This window comes from Sceloporus undulatus, unplaced genomic scaffold, assembly GCF_019175285.1.
Source record: "Sceloporus undulatus isolate JIND9_A2432 ecotype Alabama unplaced genomic scaffold, SceUnd_v1.1 scaffold_16, whole genome shotgun sequence".
NCBI lineage: Eukaryota > Metazoa > Chordata > Lepidosauria > Squamata > Phrynosomatidae > Sceloporus > Sceloporus undulatus.
In genome coordinates, this window is record NW_024802938.1 from 2233598 (window position 1) to 2251469 (window position 17872).

General features: G+C 39.8%; 1 protein-coding gene across 2 annotated transcripts in view; it reads right to left on the bottom strand.

Annotated features, from left to right (window-relative positions):
• Positions 1-10749: 10749 nt before the first annotated feature.
• LOC121917375 (cytochrome b5 reductase 4-like) overlaps positions 10750-17872 on the bottom strand; it is a 40314-nt gene continuing 33191 nt past the window's right edge. The window contains exons 14-16 of one of the 2 annotated variants that reach the window (XM_042443296.1): positions 17251-17337; positions 13538-13702; positions 10750-12777 (exon numbers count right to left, since the gene is read on the bottom strand). In XM_042443296.1, coding sequence (XP_042299230.1) covers positions 12723-12777; positions 13538-13702; positions 17251-17337 — 307 coding nt within the window. In that variant the 3' untranslated portion in view covers positions 10750-12722. The remainder of the gene's footprint in view (positions 12778-13537; positions 13703-17250; positions 17338-17872) is intronic. The other variant, XM_042443297.1, reaches the window with a different exon arrangement.

Here is a 17872-nt window from a genome sequence, read left to right on the forward strand (position 1 = left end):
TATTTTAAATCGTTTCAAATCTTAAGTGGGAACATCCCCAAAGAGCTGTCATTTTGAACACAATTATTATACCTAACCATAAAAGATTTGACTTCTGCCATTGTTGGAAGCCTTTCTTGTGTCAATTACAACCAGATGATTCATTAGAGCCAATGGTGCTGTGAAATAAAATTGATGTCCAGATGTTTCTACTCATGTTTGATCTGATTATTGGCAAGGAGAATGTGTTACTTATCTTGAAAAGGGACATGTACTGTATAACTATAATGTCTGTTTTTTCTAGTAGAGCTTAAACTAGATATCAAACTAAAGGACTCTGTATTTCTTTTCATGTCTCTGGTATAAAAGACGTGAAGCAAGCTGTCAGCAAAACATTTGAGTTTATGCTTGCTTGTTACCTTTTTCAACACCTTTAATTAATGGTGTTTGCATATTGCAATTTGCATATTGCTTTAGTGAAGCGTTTTGGCAAAGGAGAAACAAAGAGTGAAAGCAGGCAAACCTCACAAGTACCTCTCCCAACTGCAAATGGAAATGAGTAAAACCTACCCACCATCTTACAGTTTATCTTCATGAGATAGTTGTAAGATTTTAATATTACTTTGTCTGTTATGGCTTCATCCTACAAAAATTGTAGGGATTTGTAGTTTGGTGGGGAGATTAGAATTCTCTGTTGTAGTTTATGGAAGTGGACTAGAGCTTTTTAGCAGAGAATTCTAAGTATGTCACCAGTCTAAAACTTCCAAGATTCCTTAGAATGGAACCATGGCAATTAAAGGGGTATTGCAAATGTGTAATCTAAAAAAATAGATTTTAAATTATACCTATACCATTACTTTTACTTTTAATTTATCAGTGACATTTTTATCTCTAGACAGCTCCTCAACTTATAGAAGATCACAGATGGCCCTCCTGATATTTCTTATTGTTAGCAGCATTGACTAGAGCAGCTGAGAATTTCGGTCCAACTGGACAGCATCGCCTTCAATGTGCCCATAGCTGTGCTATAAGAAAAAAATTTCCCACCCCCAGCCATTATTTTGTGGCCATTTTTTAAGGAGCTGCCTTTGAAGGCAATTCAAAAACTTACATCCTAAACAACTCTCATGCACATCTGGAGAATGGGGTAAAGAAGAAGAATACATTACACAACTAATTTGGCAGTGGTTGTACTGATTAATAAGTAATCTCTGGATTCGATTTAGCACCAGAATGTGTCTGATCTTGGAATCTAAGCAGGATCAGGCCTGGTTAGTACTTGGATGGTACTACCAGGTGCTGTATGCTATATTTTAGAGGAAGGAACTGAGAAAACATAGGTTTAATTGCCTAAGAAAACTCCATGAAATTCATGGGGGTCGCCATAGGTCAGTGGGTGACTTGAAGGTACACACACACACACACACACACACACACACATATCAACACTGTAGACTTCAGATTTAAAACAGCAGTATTGCTTTTGCTGTATTATTACAGAAGTCTACCGTTTCATTTGACTGAATATAAAAGATCTAAATTTTGGAGACTAAATAGGTCAGAAATACACAAACATTTATTCAGAAAAACAACTCTGATTTTCTCATCTACTCCAAAGAGATTGTGCACTTTTGTGAAAGATATTTCACTACATTGACATTAAAAGGTTGCATGACTCATTTAAGTAAGTTCAGGTTGTGATAAAAAAAATCCTTCAAAATGTTAATATTGACCTGATGTATCTGGTTACTAGGGCTTTAATAGCAAGAGCTGGTCAGGTAAATCAGCTAAAAGCTTTGAATTCCACACTCAAAAAAGAAAAAGAAAAAAGAATTGGTTTAGTTTCTATTTGCTGGCCAAATAAATAAGTACACAACCATCACCACATTTCTGGATGCTTCCAGGCAAAAACTCTATGGTAAAACTGCGCAGCCACATTCACGGCATTTTACAGGGCACGCAGATAACATCATCTACTGTTCATAACACATCTGAGTTTTTCCAGTGCCCCTTTCTGTTTTGTTGTTGTTGTTGTTTTTACAGCAAAGACATTTTGCAAAAGAGAGGGAAAGGAATAGTTTTGCAATGCCTTTTAAGGAACACACAGGTAATAAGACTAAGTATTTACGGTTGGGATCCCTTTTGTTTTTCTGTGACATTATTAGTGTTATTCTCTTTGTTTTTATTATCCCTGCCTTTCTGAAAGCTTCAGCTGTAGAATGACTCATAAATGCATCATATAATTCATAAACGAATGCACATACACATACTCTAAGTAGACTCTGCTTTTTTAAAAATAATAAATTTCAGTCAAAGTCTGTGAACAGGACAGCGTGTACTGCATACATGCATAATTTTGACACCACAGTCCTATCTTTGGCTAATTGTAGCTGGATTTTATGACACTGAAGGTTACCTTACACCAGTTCAGACTATTTCCCCACCAAATCTAGTATTTTCTGCTCTGACTGGCAGTGAATTCCTGGGATCTCAAGCAGACAAGCGCATTATCCCTGACTGACTGCTCTTTTTAACTTTAGATGCCAGATCCCACAGATTCAGCCTGGGAACTTCTGTTTGCAGAGACATTGAGTTGCAACCCTTCCTGACATTCTGAACAATATGCAGATTTATGTTGGGCATCATTTATTTGGCTAATCAGGAGAAGTAATAAAGGATTTGTGCAGGGCGCTGGATTTCAGATAAACTCTGTCCCATCATTTGGCTTCTGGTATGTTACCACATGCCCAGTCTATACTGGAATGGGGAACTTGTGGCTCTCAAGTTGTAGTTAGACTGCAGCTCCCATCATCCCTAGTCATCACATTCAGTTGTGAGATATGATGGGAGTTGCAGTCCAACAGCATCCAGAAGCACATATATTCACCATTCCTATTCTACACAACTCTAGGATTATATGCACTTGCCAGACTGAAAATTGGAGAGGATTCCTGCACCTTCAGTGGTTTTGTGGAACTTTAAAACTTTAATGGTTAAACATTTATGGTTAATGAAAACTTGAATGGTTTTGGGGAAGATTTCAACAGATGGAGCTAAAGTGACAAGTAACACTTGCTGAAACTCTTCTGCACTTCTAATAAAGATACAGGAGACCTGTCCTATTTTTCACCTGGCAACACTAGGAAGGAGGAACTTGCTGTTGACATGAAAATGGAGTTGTCTAATTCTGTATTCAGTAGCAGAACCTGGTGACAGACCATTTACAAATATCAAATTATTTGTAATTAACACTTTTTTGGCAATAACTAAAGCATTAAGTTACATTAACTCAGGGTCTATACAGATGGGAGGCTCCACACCGCCCATTTTTGCCACAGAAGGAGGTCACAGCAACCACATGCTGCAGACTCTGGATGGAGCAAAATGAACCCACTCCTTTTTGTGTCCCAACGGGGGCCACATGAGCACCTGCATGCCATTATGATGCCCCTTGTGCATAGCTCCATTTGGGTGCTGCACCACACAGACGTCATCATGGTGCATGCCGTGTGGATAGGCACACACCATAGTGGCAACCAGGTAGCAGAACTAGGGCCATTACTTCTTCCAGGGTGTGAGAGACTTTTTTTCCAGCACGGCTTCCAGCGTACGCTGGAAGCTGTGTATGACGCAGGCGCACTGTATATATATTTATAGTGTGTGTGAGGGGTTTCTTCCTATTTGAATGTGTTCTGTAATGCAGGCCAGTGACTTGTAGCACTCTCCTCTTTTACAAATAAAATAAAATAAAATAATTGAAGTAAGTAAGTTAGTGCCCGTACAGACAGGCCAAAATAAAGCTGCTTCGGGTCGGTTTGGAGGTATGTTGTTTAAATGACACAAGCATCTTAAGAGTCCAGAAGCCGTGCCAAAGCCGCGCTCCAGGATACATTTTAACAATATAGTTTAATATTTTAATCATTAAATATCCTCCAAATCAAAATCTATCAGATAATGGTAATGAAGAATCTCTCTTCTGAAGAGTTGCTTTTGAAGAAGAATCTCTATTCTGGTACTATGCTCTGAACTATCACTGCCACGCAAGGTTTACAGGGGTTTTGTATATTTCAAAATGAAAGATCATTTCTTTCTCATAACATGACTTTCAGCAGTTAATTAAAAAATTCTAAAGGGCTGAGTTCTCTTTACAGCTGTCAAAAATAATGACATATCCACTCAAGGATGTCCTTAATCAAAAATAGCTCTCTGCCAAAACCCCATGAGAATGAGATTTTCCTCCATTGCTCTTTCAGACTAAATTGCATTCTTTTACCAGTATTGCCAAAGATAAAGCTGAACAGAGAGTTTCAAGTTTTTACTATTATAACTTCAAGGCAAGTTAGCAAATAAAAACAACCCTGCTTAATTTTTGTTTTGGACTTAGAGAAGGATGTATGGGAATGGAAATAGGGAAGATATGTGTAATATCTGTGGACTAGGTCTGTGTAATAGAAATATTTTATTGCACATTATTATAGTGTTTTAGAGCAAATATTAGAATCAACCTCCTAATGTAGGATACCTGTATATAGGTTTCACTGAAGTATGGTTAAGTCGTTTTACTGGTGCAAGTGGATCTTTGCTCATGAACCTCCTGCCCTGCACAGAGGGCAGTTGGCTGGTTTAAGTTGTGGAGGTCTGGCATATAACACATTATATGTGTTATATGCCAGACCTCTAATGTTCCACTGCCACTCTTCCACCAGAGTATCTGACATGGGAATCCACTGCCTCACAATGTGGTGGGGTCTCCTTCTTTGGAGGTCTTTAAACAGAGGCTGGATGGCCATCTGTCAGGGGGGCTTTGTTTGTCTATTCCTGCATGCCAGTGGGTTTCATGGCTGAGCTGGGAACTGAACCCTGGTCTCCAGAATCGTACTCCAACACTCACTCATAAAACAGTTATGGCTATCCAGCTCCCAATCTTCAAAGATGTAGTTCTGTGAAGCTGCTAACAGAAGGGGTAGAAATAGCTTGCAGTATTCAAAGACAGAGTCTCCGGGTGGAGCAGGAGACAAAGCAGCCCAGTTCATTCTGCTCATTCCCTCCAAGGCATACTAAATAGGCAGCCTCCTCAGATAACATATTTTGGATGCCATGAATGAACAGAACATTATTAGGTATTTAATTTGTGATTGTATTTTCAAGTTCCCAGGTGTAGCCATCTTGTCATCATGCATAGACATGCGGACCTTATTTCTTTTTATACATAATTTCTGCCAGATCAAACAAAACCAGAATACACTTTCATCTCTTCTATTTCCTAAACACCCTCTTCCTGCTGACTATTACTGGGGACTCTAGATCTTGTCTAGGGACCTTATGACACTAGATAAATCACGCTAGAAAATGGGATTTTAGAAGTAGAAAAAACCCGCAAATGCGGGAGGCTTTTCACATGTGTTTCTGCAAAACAGAAATAATGTGAAAATAAAGCGAATGTAAAGGGGACAAAAATGACAACTTTTTGCTTTCAGAACCTCCTGAAAATAAAAGGTGTTGTTTTTGTCCCATTTACGTTTGCTTTATTTTTGGATTTTTTCTGTTTTGCAGAAATGTCATGTGAAAAACCTCCCACATTTGAGGGTTTTTTCTACTTTAAATCTACTTTAAATCCTATTTCTGAGCAGGATTCCTCTAGTGTGATAAGGTCCTAGGTGTTGTAAAGTATATGAAGCATCATCGCTCAGAATCAATCCCTCTCTTCTCCCAGATATCAAAAAAAAAAAAAAACCCTCCACATTTTGGAAACCTTTTCAGGTTTCATTATAGGATGATCATACTTTTGGTTTCCCATGGAACACTCTCATGGATAAAAAAAATATAAATATCACTCCAAAAATGAAACCCTTTTGCAACAGTTGCAGCAATCACCGCAACCATGGTGCTACAGTTATAGCAGTCGGCCTTCCCCACATGCACAGTAATTGTCGTCCTTAGACTCTGGTCTGAGTCCTTTGTTCCTGTCTTCTGAATCCTGTACTCCCAAGCCTCCCTGCTCACATCTTTACACTTCCTACCATGGACCTTTGCCTTCAAGAACAGGTGGCTATTGCCTCAACCAACCTTTAGTTTCTGCTATCCCCTTTTAAGTTTCTTTCCATATTCGGTTAGCTTTATATGCTGTGTATTTGAATGAGTATCTTTGTATGTGTGCTTCTCTCATATTTTTCTTAATAAATGGATATAAAGTTCTCTTTGCCTTGAGGTCTCCACAGTGAGTACTGGTATAGTTGGTGCTGGATCCTACATATTATGTTACCTTCTCTTACATTGCCAAGTTGAGTATTTCCCAAATTATTTAAAGATAGATTGCCACTGCTAGTGGAGGCTCTACCAGCTCTGTACAAAAAGGGGAGCAATGTGCTCACATGAACACCAAATTGGCTTTGCCTCCTTCAGTGCTGTAGTTGCTTCTGCCTGTCCCACTGAAGATGTTTTGACTAACAGCATCTTCAGATGCATAAACAAAACATTACAATTATTTTCCAGTGATTTGCTTTCCTCGGGTTTGAGCATGCCTATGTTACTATGGCAACAATCTAACAAGGGACTCCACAGCAAGATGTTTTACTGGTCATAATTCAGTATTTAATGCAAAGAAGCTAATGAGACTCAGGCTGGGAGCAATCACAGCACAGCAAGAACCTAAGGAGAGATCTGCCAGAGCAGACTGATGGCCCATCCAGTCCTGCATCTTGTTTCATACAGAAGCCACTCAGAGATGTCTTCAGGAATCATCAATCTTCTGTTCCAAGGTAGACTGCCTCTGAATGTGAAGGTTTCTTTTACTGAATATTAATGGCAGCCATTAACAAACCTATTTTCAATTAATTTATCTAATGCCTTTTTAGAGCCATTTAACTAAGACAGTGTATCATAATATTGTGCAGCATGAACCAAAATGTGAATTAATTCTGCATTTTGAAAAACGTTCAGGTTTTAGCTCCTGAAAGAAGCTGGAGGTAGATTATTTGTCACTCACTGTTCTTAAATCATGAACTACAGACAGTAACATCTGAACTGAACAGCCTGAAAAATCTCATTCAATTTTTTAAAAAAATTCTTAGACATCCAAAAAAGTTTCAGAACATGGGCAGAAGATATATCTGGTGACTGGGAAGTAGAGCCTGAAATAGGACTTTGTGTATCTTAAAATTGTGCAGTATCAATGGTGGTGCGCAGGGGCATCACTACGATAGTGCAGGGGATGTGGACCACACCAAGGGACACTCTAGGAAGGGATGACACCACTGCTCCCCAAACATCTGCCTTTGGGCAGAAATGGGATGTGGCTGAAGAGATGGGGTGAGTGGGTAGAGGCTCAATGGCAAGAGAAAGGAGAGGCTCCAGGTTTTCTTTAAAAATACATTTTGATTTTATTTTTTAAATTTAAAAAAATGTAAAAAAATGTATTCTTTTCATTTAAAAACAATAAGCATCGCATCTTACCATATTTTCACTTTAACCACATGAAATAAGGTACATGTAAATACATTTAGGCTGAGCATATTGTTTTAACTTTGCTAGTTGTTAATGTCACAACTATTACCATTACATTCAGTGATATACAAGAATTGCGATTTATGAGTAATGTTAGTGTAAAAAATATTACCAAGGATTGGGGTGAGTCAGATACCATGAGTTACAACACTGGGTGACACCAAACGTAGTGACATAACTGGTGGTAGGCAAGTAGTTTTGGTGCTTGAGTGTTTCCTATTTGATCAACTGTGCAAATGATACCGGAAAGACTGTTCACATAGCATGTTCCTTCTCTTCTCCTAATAAATGAACATTGTGATTCTGTAAGCTGTGTACGTTATTTGAAGCCAGAGTGACCAAGAAGCCTCCTTTTCCAGGAGATGCCCTCCATTTTAGCCTTCTGTCCAGGAGGAATCCCCAAATCGAGCATGACTAAGCATAAATTTATATTTCTATGAATGTTTTTAGCATTTATTTTGTAATGGCCCACATTTTTCTTGAACGGCCTACATTTTTTTCTTTGTGGTTATGACACCTGGTCATTCTGTTTGGAGCATGCTCTGTTCCTTGTTCTCAAGACTGTTGTTGCTAATACTGTACTCTGAGTACAGATTTCTACATTTCCCCAACTGTGTAATTTTATCAGCAATTGCACAAAGCTCTGTGCTGACCCCTGTGTATCCCACAGGCCACTAGACAAAAGTTCATCCAGTTATGTACCTCTCTGCATACCTTCTACATAGGCAGAATCCCTAGCTCAGTGACCTAAGATTGTACATTCATGTAGAGTCTCAACTTTGCTGTTACAGTGTGCTCATGCCATATGCAGCTTTCAGGTTATGCTGAAGCTGCACAATGGAAGCAGCAATGGTGCGTGCATTGTGCCCACAAGCCCCATTGTTTTCCATGGAGCTTGAGCATATGTTGTATTTCCCTTACGTGGGGGATTCTGGAACGGATCCCTGTGTAAGGGAACGGCCGATTGTATTGTTGTGTGCCTTGAAGTCATTTACAACTTATACTGACCCTAAGGTGAACTTATCATGGTATTTTCTTGGCAACATTTATTCAGAGAGGTTTGCCTTTGCCTCCTTCTGAGGCTGAGACTATGGCGTGTTACAGACCGCCTAAAAGCGGTGGTCTGCCAGCGCTTCTGGTTGCTCCGCGAGGGAGCCGCAGCAGCCAAACCGCACGGCTTCCGCACGGAGCAAAAAAGAAGCCCCAAAATGGCACTTCTTCCCATGGCGCAGTTATGGCATATTCGCGACGTGCGGATGCTATGTGTCCGGAATGTAATAATGGCGGCGCCTGTGTGTATAGGGCGCCGCATTATGCCCCCGTCATGTGCTAGGGGTGAGGCCAGTGTGGACGCTAGGTCCCCGGCCAACCCCTAGCACGTGATGGGGGCGCCTCAAGAGCCCGTCTGTAATGGGCCTATGTGACTTGCCTAAGGTCACCCATTAAGGTTTCCATGGCTGAGCAAGGATTTGAACCCTGGTCTCCAGATTCATAGTCCAATGCTCAAACCCCTACACCATACTGGATGATTACCATATATCCCATACAAATTTGACACAACACCATACACCCTGCCCCATCACACTTGGCACAGTTTTCCATTCTTGCAGGAAAAAAAGTCAAAAATTCAATTGCTCTTTTGTGCAGCTTCCCTGATAAGACTCCTCTATTCCAGTTTCCATTTGAAGTCAAGGCATTTAACTGGTATTTAGGGTAGAAGTAGCCCTCCAAATGTTGTGGGACTGCAAATTCCAGCAGCCCTAGCCAGCAGAGCCAAGCATAAGGCATAGTGGGAGATAGCAATCCTGTAACATCCAGAGGGCTGCATGATTCCCAACCCTGATTTAACGTAATATTTCAAGCATCTGGTACTTTTTCAACTTTAAGGGAGCAGCTTTTAAGAGGGTATCATACTATTTTTGTTTTGTATCACTTTAAGTTAAAGTATATGCTTTAAATAATTTTAATATTAATAGTTTAATTCTATTTTAATGGCATTCTTTACTGTGTTTTAACTACACTGTACTCATCTTTAGAAGCTGCCTCAAGTCCTAGTTATGTGGAAAAGGTCAGGTTAAATGAAGTTAATAACTCCTACTACAATGACAATGATGGAGGAGGAAGATAAAGGCCTAAAAGTATGTATTACACTAATACATTTAAGAGTCCTTATGAGGGTGAGCACGGGCAGGTACTTTCATTGTGTTACCAGTACTTTAATAAATGTATAGATTGTGGTATATCTCAGTTTAAAGTACAGCGTGGGAATTTGTCAGCTACTGGCCAGGTAGGACCTATTTGAAAAATCTTATGTTCATCGGTGACAGCCAGGATGTTGCTATAGCAGCATACAAGTGTGCGTGGGTTGACAGTGAACTATCTCTACAGGAACACATAGTAAGTTTTGGTGTTTAGTAACCACACAGTTCAATTCCACGACAAATGACAGGAACATGAAAAGGAAAGAGAGCACTGGAAAATGTTAAGATCATAGACATTTCTTAATGCATCTGTCACAGAAATGAAACATTGAAATATTAGCAAATGAGACAGTTCAGCTATTGGTTTGAATATTTGCATTTCCTTTTTCTGAATCAGATTTAACTAACTCTCTGTTTCTTAAAAAGGCCCCTCCCCCTTTCCAAAAATAAGAGCATAATTCCATCTGTACAATTACTTCCAATACAAAAAGGAGGAAAAACAGAGGCTAGGTTGTTTGTGACTAGGTATTGGAAGAGTTCCATCAGCTTGCTCCTTCATCCAAAGTGGAAAGAATGATTATACAGAACAATCTGAACAGACCTGAGTTATAAAAAGATTTTTCTCCAAAAGAAGAACCATACCAGGTTGAGGTTTGGGTGGTGGCTTTACTAGTGTTCGTGTCACTCAGTGCAGTAGGTGTAAATTGACCTACCTATGAATAACTGGGAGTTATGGTTTCCCCCTCACCCTAGCAAAGAGGGCCTTGCAAGGAGTTCTAGGAACTGAAGTCTCACAAACAGTGAAAATGGAGGATCTGTCTGGGGGATTCTGGGATTTATAATCCTCCCAAAAGTTAAAAATGGATCTTGTTGGGGAGAATTTAGGCTTTATAATCTGCTGCAGAACTGACCTGTGTTGTCACATTTACCATCCCCATACGGCCAAGGTATGCAATCTCAAAGAGGAAGAGAAGGTGGCGGTGGTGGAGGCGACAGCAACCTTTTTCTTTCTCTCCAATGTCTGACTTCTCCAGGAGGCATTCCATCTGTCTCTCCCTGCTTTTCTTCTTCCTTCAGCCTGTTTGGTATGGGGCCACTTCAGCATCACCCTGATGGCATGACTGAGGCAGTGGCTGGAGTGGCTCTGACTGCCCCAGACTACACAAAAATGTTATACAGTTGTTTTGGTATCACCTTTGGTGCCTATACAGACAAAGGAATCACTGCAACAGATGCTACTGAATCTTATCTGATGGAAGTAAGAATGCAAATCTACTCAACACACACGCGATGTGCTAACTTATTTACTTCTAAAATTTAAGTTTTACATTGTAGCAAAAATAAATACCATTTCAATGTACAATATAAAATTGTCCCCCAGAAAAGATGGAAGTTCAAATAATTCAAAAGAATACAATATTCATGCATAACACTTTCTTTCAGAATTCCAGTTTTTAAAAAAGAAACTTTATTAATGAAGTGTGCTAAGCAAAGTCCTAATATTGCATTTTCAGGTTGTAAAACAATATATTTCTTTACTGGAGTGTCACCTGGTACTGTATGCATCTCCAGCACCTCCCTGGGGTTGGGCAACTTTCTTTCCCATCAAGAGCTGTATCCCCCCCCCCCCACACACAGTCGGTCAGGCTCCACATGACTATGGCAGGCAGAATCAAGGCCACGAACTGGCATGAGAACCCCTTGGTCTCACTGGTTTCCCCAGCCCTCTTTTTTGCCCTCTGTACCTGATGGACCGAGACATGATCACTTCCACTGGGGCTAATATCTGTTCAAGTCACAGGAACCTCCACAACCTGGCGCTTCTACTGTATATCTGCTGAAATTTTGTGCATCAGGTACTGCTGACTGTCATCAGTTACTTCCTGTCTCTTGGACTGTAGTGTTTTTAAAACCATTCTTGGCAGTGTTATGCAATGCTCTAGATACTTCATGTTGAAGGAGATAGGTGTGGGAAGATGTTTTCAATAATTAAATAGAAAAGGCCTAAAATTAAGGTCTCAAAAAGCAGCAGCACTTTGGGACCACTGTTAACTTAAAATAGGGACAACTATTTTCTCACCTTTCAAGAGCAAGATAGTGGCAAGTGATTTTAATTATACATGGTTATCTCAAGGAATTTGACAGGACAATGTAAAGGGATAAGTCCATGGTGGTGAAGCTATGGCACATGTGCAAGAGATGACACACAAAGCAATTTTTCAGGGCACGCAGAGGGCAGGGAAGAGGAAGAACAGGTGCACACCTGTTCCTCCTCTTTCTGGCCATCCCAGGCAACCAGCTGCCTCTAGAGAGGCGGCTGGGAGGGGGGAGAAGGTGGAAGTCCCATCCCCTCAGCAGTCCTGCCCCTGGCACTGGGTAACACCTGGTTCTGGAATGTCTTTTAGTTTGGGCACTTGGATCCTAAACGTTTCACCATCACTGGGATAAATAGTTAATACATATATTTTATTTTAATACAACAGTCTCTTGTTTTCATCAGTCTTATACAAAAAGTAATTTTGATTATAAAATGAATATACCTTATATGATCTGTAAGAACACACACACTTCTCATTTACAATACAACAGCTTTATGACATCAGTAAGACTGTACTGAAACCAATCATATTCCTGAGTTTAACCATGAAACTTAACTTCATACTATATTGCTACAGTAACAAAACATTTGACAGCAATGAGGATATACTGTAATTTTAAAAAAAGGTCTCTAGTGCCTAGATAGCCAAAGGAATCAGTGCAACCGATGCTACTAAATTTTATCAGATGGAGGTAAGAATGCAAATCGATTCAACATGCATGAGCTGTGCTAACTTATTTACTTCTAAAATTTAAGTTTTACATAGTAGCAAAAATAAATACCATTTCAAAGCAAAATATAAAATTGTCTCCCAGAAAAGATGGGAGTTCAAGTAATTGAAAAGAATACAGTATTCATGCATAACACTTTCTTTCAGGATTCCAATTGAAAAAAGTACTTTATTAGTGAAGTGCGCTAAGTGGAGTCCTAGTATTGCATTTTTAGGCTGTAAAACAATGTATTTCTTTACTGGAGTGTCCAAGATCTTGCAATAATCTGAAATGAAAACAGATACATGAATAGCAGTGGGCTAGGAGGGAGGCAGGCAGTAATATGCAATAAACTAACACCACAAGCAGCATATTACAGTTGTAAAATGGAATATTTTGTACTACAAAGTTTATTATCGACCCCAACCTTCAACATAACATTAGCTCACAAATTAAACAATACTGAACAAAGTCCCCCACTATATCAGTTTTTAAAATTTACATTGAGAAAAATGCATTTCCAAATATTTTCCTAGGCTTAGCTTGCTGCATATTACATTTGTTCCACACACATGCTGGATGTACTTTGTCAATATATTTTCATAATCAATCATTCAAATCACTTGACTCACACCTTATTCTAATTCAGACTCATTAACTCAGTGCCTTTTAGGAAGAGTTTTACCCAGAAACAGTAAGCTACAATCTAGGGAACGACTACAATTATAATCACAGGCCCACATATGTCCCCTTCTTGCTCATTCTGTCCTCAGACATTGACACTTCTTGCTTCTCAGGAATGGTTTATTCTAGCTTGGTGCACATTGGTCATTGCCGATTGCACACACGGGGCTGAAGTATGAAAGTAAGCTAGTGTCTTTATCAGTATATTCCAGGAGAAATTTACATGCCACTTTTCCATAATTGTACTGATATAAATAGTAAGTGTGAGTCTGTTTTCAAATGTAAGAATCATTATCATATATTCTATATACCATGATATACCACACACACACGACAAATCAGTACTTCTCCCTTTCACTTACTGTATTCCTTGTTCCATGAAAGATAATGGACCACAGATACATATTAATATCTTAGAATCAACTTTATTTCTTTCCACAAATTCAGAAAGGAAAGAGGTAGAAATTTTTCCTTGTTTGCCGGTCCATCCTTTCTTTGGCTCCGAAAGAACAAACTGAATATGAAACCTAAGAAAGGGAGGGAGAGGAAGAGAGAGAGAGAAAGAGAGAGAGAGAGAGAGAGAGAGAGAGAGATATTACCATATATACTTGACTATAAGTTGACCTCATGTATAAGTTAAGGGCAGGTTTTGGTGCCAAAATTATGGATTTCAATATGACCCAAGAATAAGTCAAGGGTATAACTTAAGGGTGCTTAGCACAGGATGAAGCAAGGGAAAACAATGTCCAAGAACTTATAAAATTCCAGCATGTAATTAACTGTTTGTGCTCACACTAAAGGCTGGAGAGATGAAAGAGTACAGGGAGTGGGGTGGTGGTGGTGTCAGTGCTTCCAGGATAGATTATACTCTTGCCTTTCACCAGGGGATGTTTCCTTTTTTATATAAGAGTTAAAGTACAGTAATTATATTGACCCGTAGATAAGTCAACTCAGGCTTTTTGGGTCTATTTTTGACTAAAATTACTAAAAGTTCTAAATGATTAAAAATTATCTTTTGCTGTAGTTGTTTTCTATTGTAAACCAGCAGTTCTTAACCTGTGGATCCCTGGGAGGCTGTGATGGCCTCACAAGGGATCTGTGGGGGTCCAGGGAGGCTCACTCGCCCTCCTGACTCTGACCAACAGACCATGGTATACATGGAGGCATCAAGCACAGTGAAGAGAAGGAGCCCAAGAGGGCAGCCAGAGCAAGCAAAGCCCCTACCCCACCTCTCCTCTGCAGGACACTACTGCCGGACTTGCTCGCCCTCCCTGCTTCTTTTGTTGCCCTTCCATCTTCCCTGCATCTTGCACATGTAGAGACACCAGTTGCAGTGGAAGGACGGAACCTGGGAATGGTTTCTAGCAAAGTGGCAGGGAGCAGAGCCCCCCCCCCTCCTCCGGCCAGGCATTGCCACTGGCACCATACTCCCTGGGAGGCTAACTCACCGTCCCTGCCTCTTCCTCCCATGGCTGAGATGCATGTAGAGCAAAAGGCAATGCCAACCATTCCAAGTCAAAGATTATACAATAGTAAGTACCATATTTGATGCACTTTAGAGTTTTAAATCTTGAGTTTAGTCTTGGGGAGGGTGCTGCTAATATTACAACACTGGGTTGTATCCTATTACCCTTCCCTTTTTTTTGAAGCATCAGAGAATCAGTGAAGACAAATCACTGGAGTGAATTACAGCACATTTTCACTGATTCTCTCCTTCCCCCTGTTCACCACTTCCCCAAAGTTTGAGAGGGTCCCTCTTTCCCATAACCATCTAGGGTCAAGCCTGTTAATGAAGCAAGGAAGAATTGAAAAAAAAATCTGTCTTTTCTTCCTTGAGTAGGAGCATTCTGGATCATGGGAACTCTGGAAAGAAGCTAAAAATATTTCCATTGTTATTCTGACAGAAGAGCCTAATTCTTAACATGGTGTGCTAGCATAGGTAGTAATTAGAGGAACTTTAATTGCCCATCTGCCAATATGATTAAAAGGCCCTGGTGCTGCAGTGGTTAAATGCCGGCACTGCAGCCACTCACTCACAAACCACAAGGTTGTGAGTTTAATCCTAGCCAGGGGCTCAGGATTGACTCAGCCTAGCATCCTTCCAAAGTGGCTAAAGTGAGTACCCAGCTTGTTGGGGACAATTAGCTTACAGTTGTAAACCACTTAAAGACTGCTTAGTGTGGTATGAAGTGGTATATAAATGAAGCTGCTATTGCTATTGCTGTTTATGCCATCCCCTCCACTCTACGCTGGTCTAATGACTGTACAAGAGAATAAATGGATACAAATCTGTCATTAGAAATGGCAGTACACCCAAACTGGTTGCAGAGCATTTCAAGCTTCCTGGACATTCAGTCCCTGACTTACAAGTACATGCTCTGGAATAAACAATTTCAAATCAAGAAAGAGAAACAGCTGAACTGGGTGATACATTAAAAAAATTCCAGTCTATTAGCAGAGATATAAACAGAGGCAATTTCTTTGTGCAGTACATTTATTAATATATGGGTCTCCTAAGAGTTACACATGTAGGGAAATTTTCTAAAGAGAATATTTTGCTACATCTGAGGAGGAGAACAATATTTCGTCCTCAGAAAATTTCCTCACCTCAAGGTAACTGACTTTCAGGTAAGCAGAATGTATTGTTTTTCATACTTCAGGCCTAACTGGGCAGCTACCTGGCAGACCTCTATCATCTTACAAAACTTTCTGAAGGTTTGTGGCCAATGTCGCCAATGTTTTGCATCATTCTGTATCCCATTACATTCCAATCCCACCCCCACAACAATGTAACTACTTGTGGTGTAAATACTGTATTCCATCTGTACATCTGAAGAAGTGGGTTGAAATCCACAAAAACTCAGGTTACAAGTGATCAGTCTCAAAGTGCTGCTAGATTCTTTCACTGCCCTTCATTTCTGTCTTGAAACATTAATACAGCAGTCTCCATGAAAAATGTAAGTAATGAGTAGCTCAGCAAGTTATCTTCCTGGACTGCAGAAAGAGTAACAAGTGGTGATCAAAGTAATGAGTAAAGTGCTGTATTCCTGAGTTTACAGGAAAACAGCACAGGCAGAAACGTAGTTCCTATATTTCCTGCCAAAATCAATAAGAAAAATTAAATTTCCTTGTGGTTTGCCATTAATATCATGGTAGGAAGTCACATCTGCCTCCAATATCTAATTTATAAGGACATAAAAACTAGAGAAGAAAAGTATTTTTAATTAGTCCCCTCTGCATCCAAGTGTTTCTATATCAAGTAGATATAGCAGAGCATGTAACTTTAAGCAAAATGAATAATAAATGAACACAGACACATCCAAAACAAAACAAAAAAAAAATCTCATTAATAATGCACTGAAATAAGGCTACAAAGGAAGACCTTTTCTTGAGTTTTGAGTTTAATGCAATATGTGAGCACAAATACAGAATGATGTAAGTGGTGTGTGTGTGTGTGTTTCTTAACAGGATCTTAAAACTACATTGGCAAATTCCTTAGGCTATTTTAAAGCTAACCTGTACTGCCAAGTGTGGTGTAGTGGTTTAAGCCAACATTTAACTATAGCTCTGGAGACCAGGGTTCAAATCCCCACTTGGCCATGGAAACCCACTGGGTGAACTTGAGCTAGTCACATGCTCTAGGTCTCAAGGGAAGGCAGTGGTAAATCTACTCTGAATAAATCTTGCAAAAAAACACAAACAAACAAAAACAACCTGTGATAGGTTCACCTTAGGGTCATCATAAGTTGTAAAGACTTGAAGCCACATAACATCATCAACAACTGCCAATATGGCACACTTTCAAGGATTTCAGCAGTATTTTCTCTTGCAGCAATAAAATTTAATCTTTTGTCCTGCTTATGACTCTGGGAGTAAGCTAGCCCCTACTTCCAGGAAAGAGTGCAACAAGCCACTGTTTCTCTTCAAAAGCCCAGCTGCAGTGTCTGCTGAACTACAGAAGACCGAATATCTAACTTTATGTCATGCAAAGTAAACACAATGTCAGTTGTTGTTTCAGGGCTTACCACACAAGAGCTACACAAACTTTCATGCATCAATTTCTGTGCATCAGTACCTTGCATCATTATGGGCTAATTGTTCTAGCTGACTTCTCCAAAGTATATCATCTTCTGTTTTGTTGAAGAACATCAACTTTGCTACCCTAAAAAATAATTAAAATAAAAATTATACCTTCAGAATTTAAAACCATTGCTGTACAAGAAGAATGCATTGAAGAATGCAGCACCTGACGCTCAAGTCCTCCCCAGTAAGGAATGTGTTTAGCTGTACTAAAGCAACTGCTGATAAGAATCATTCTGATGCATTACCAGGAAAAGGGGCTGAGGAAGGCATGAAGGAAAGGTTCCAGCTACGTGGCTCTTCATTTTTGCTTGTCCCTGATTTGTTCTCAATTCCTACACACCCTCTTATCATTCTAAACACATCCATCTTATAGTGCTACCTCATACTGTTCACCTCCTCCCTTTACTGGGGAATGGAATGGAGAGAAAAAGAACATTTTAGGAGTAGGCAGAGCCTAGGAATTCGGTTTGTTTGAATTAGAATGGCAAATGATGAGAAAAGCTGATTCATTAGCTGCATGATTATACACCGTGTGGTAACACAGGGAGAAAAAAGACAGAGTGAGCATCCAGCTTCTCCGAGAGATGTCTCACCTCCAAGACATCTCTTTCTCC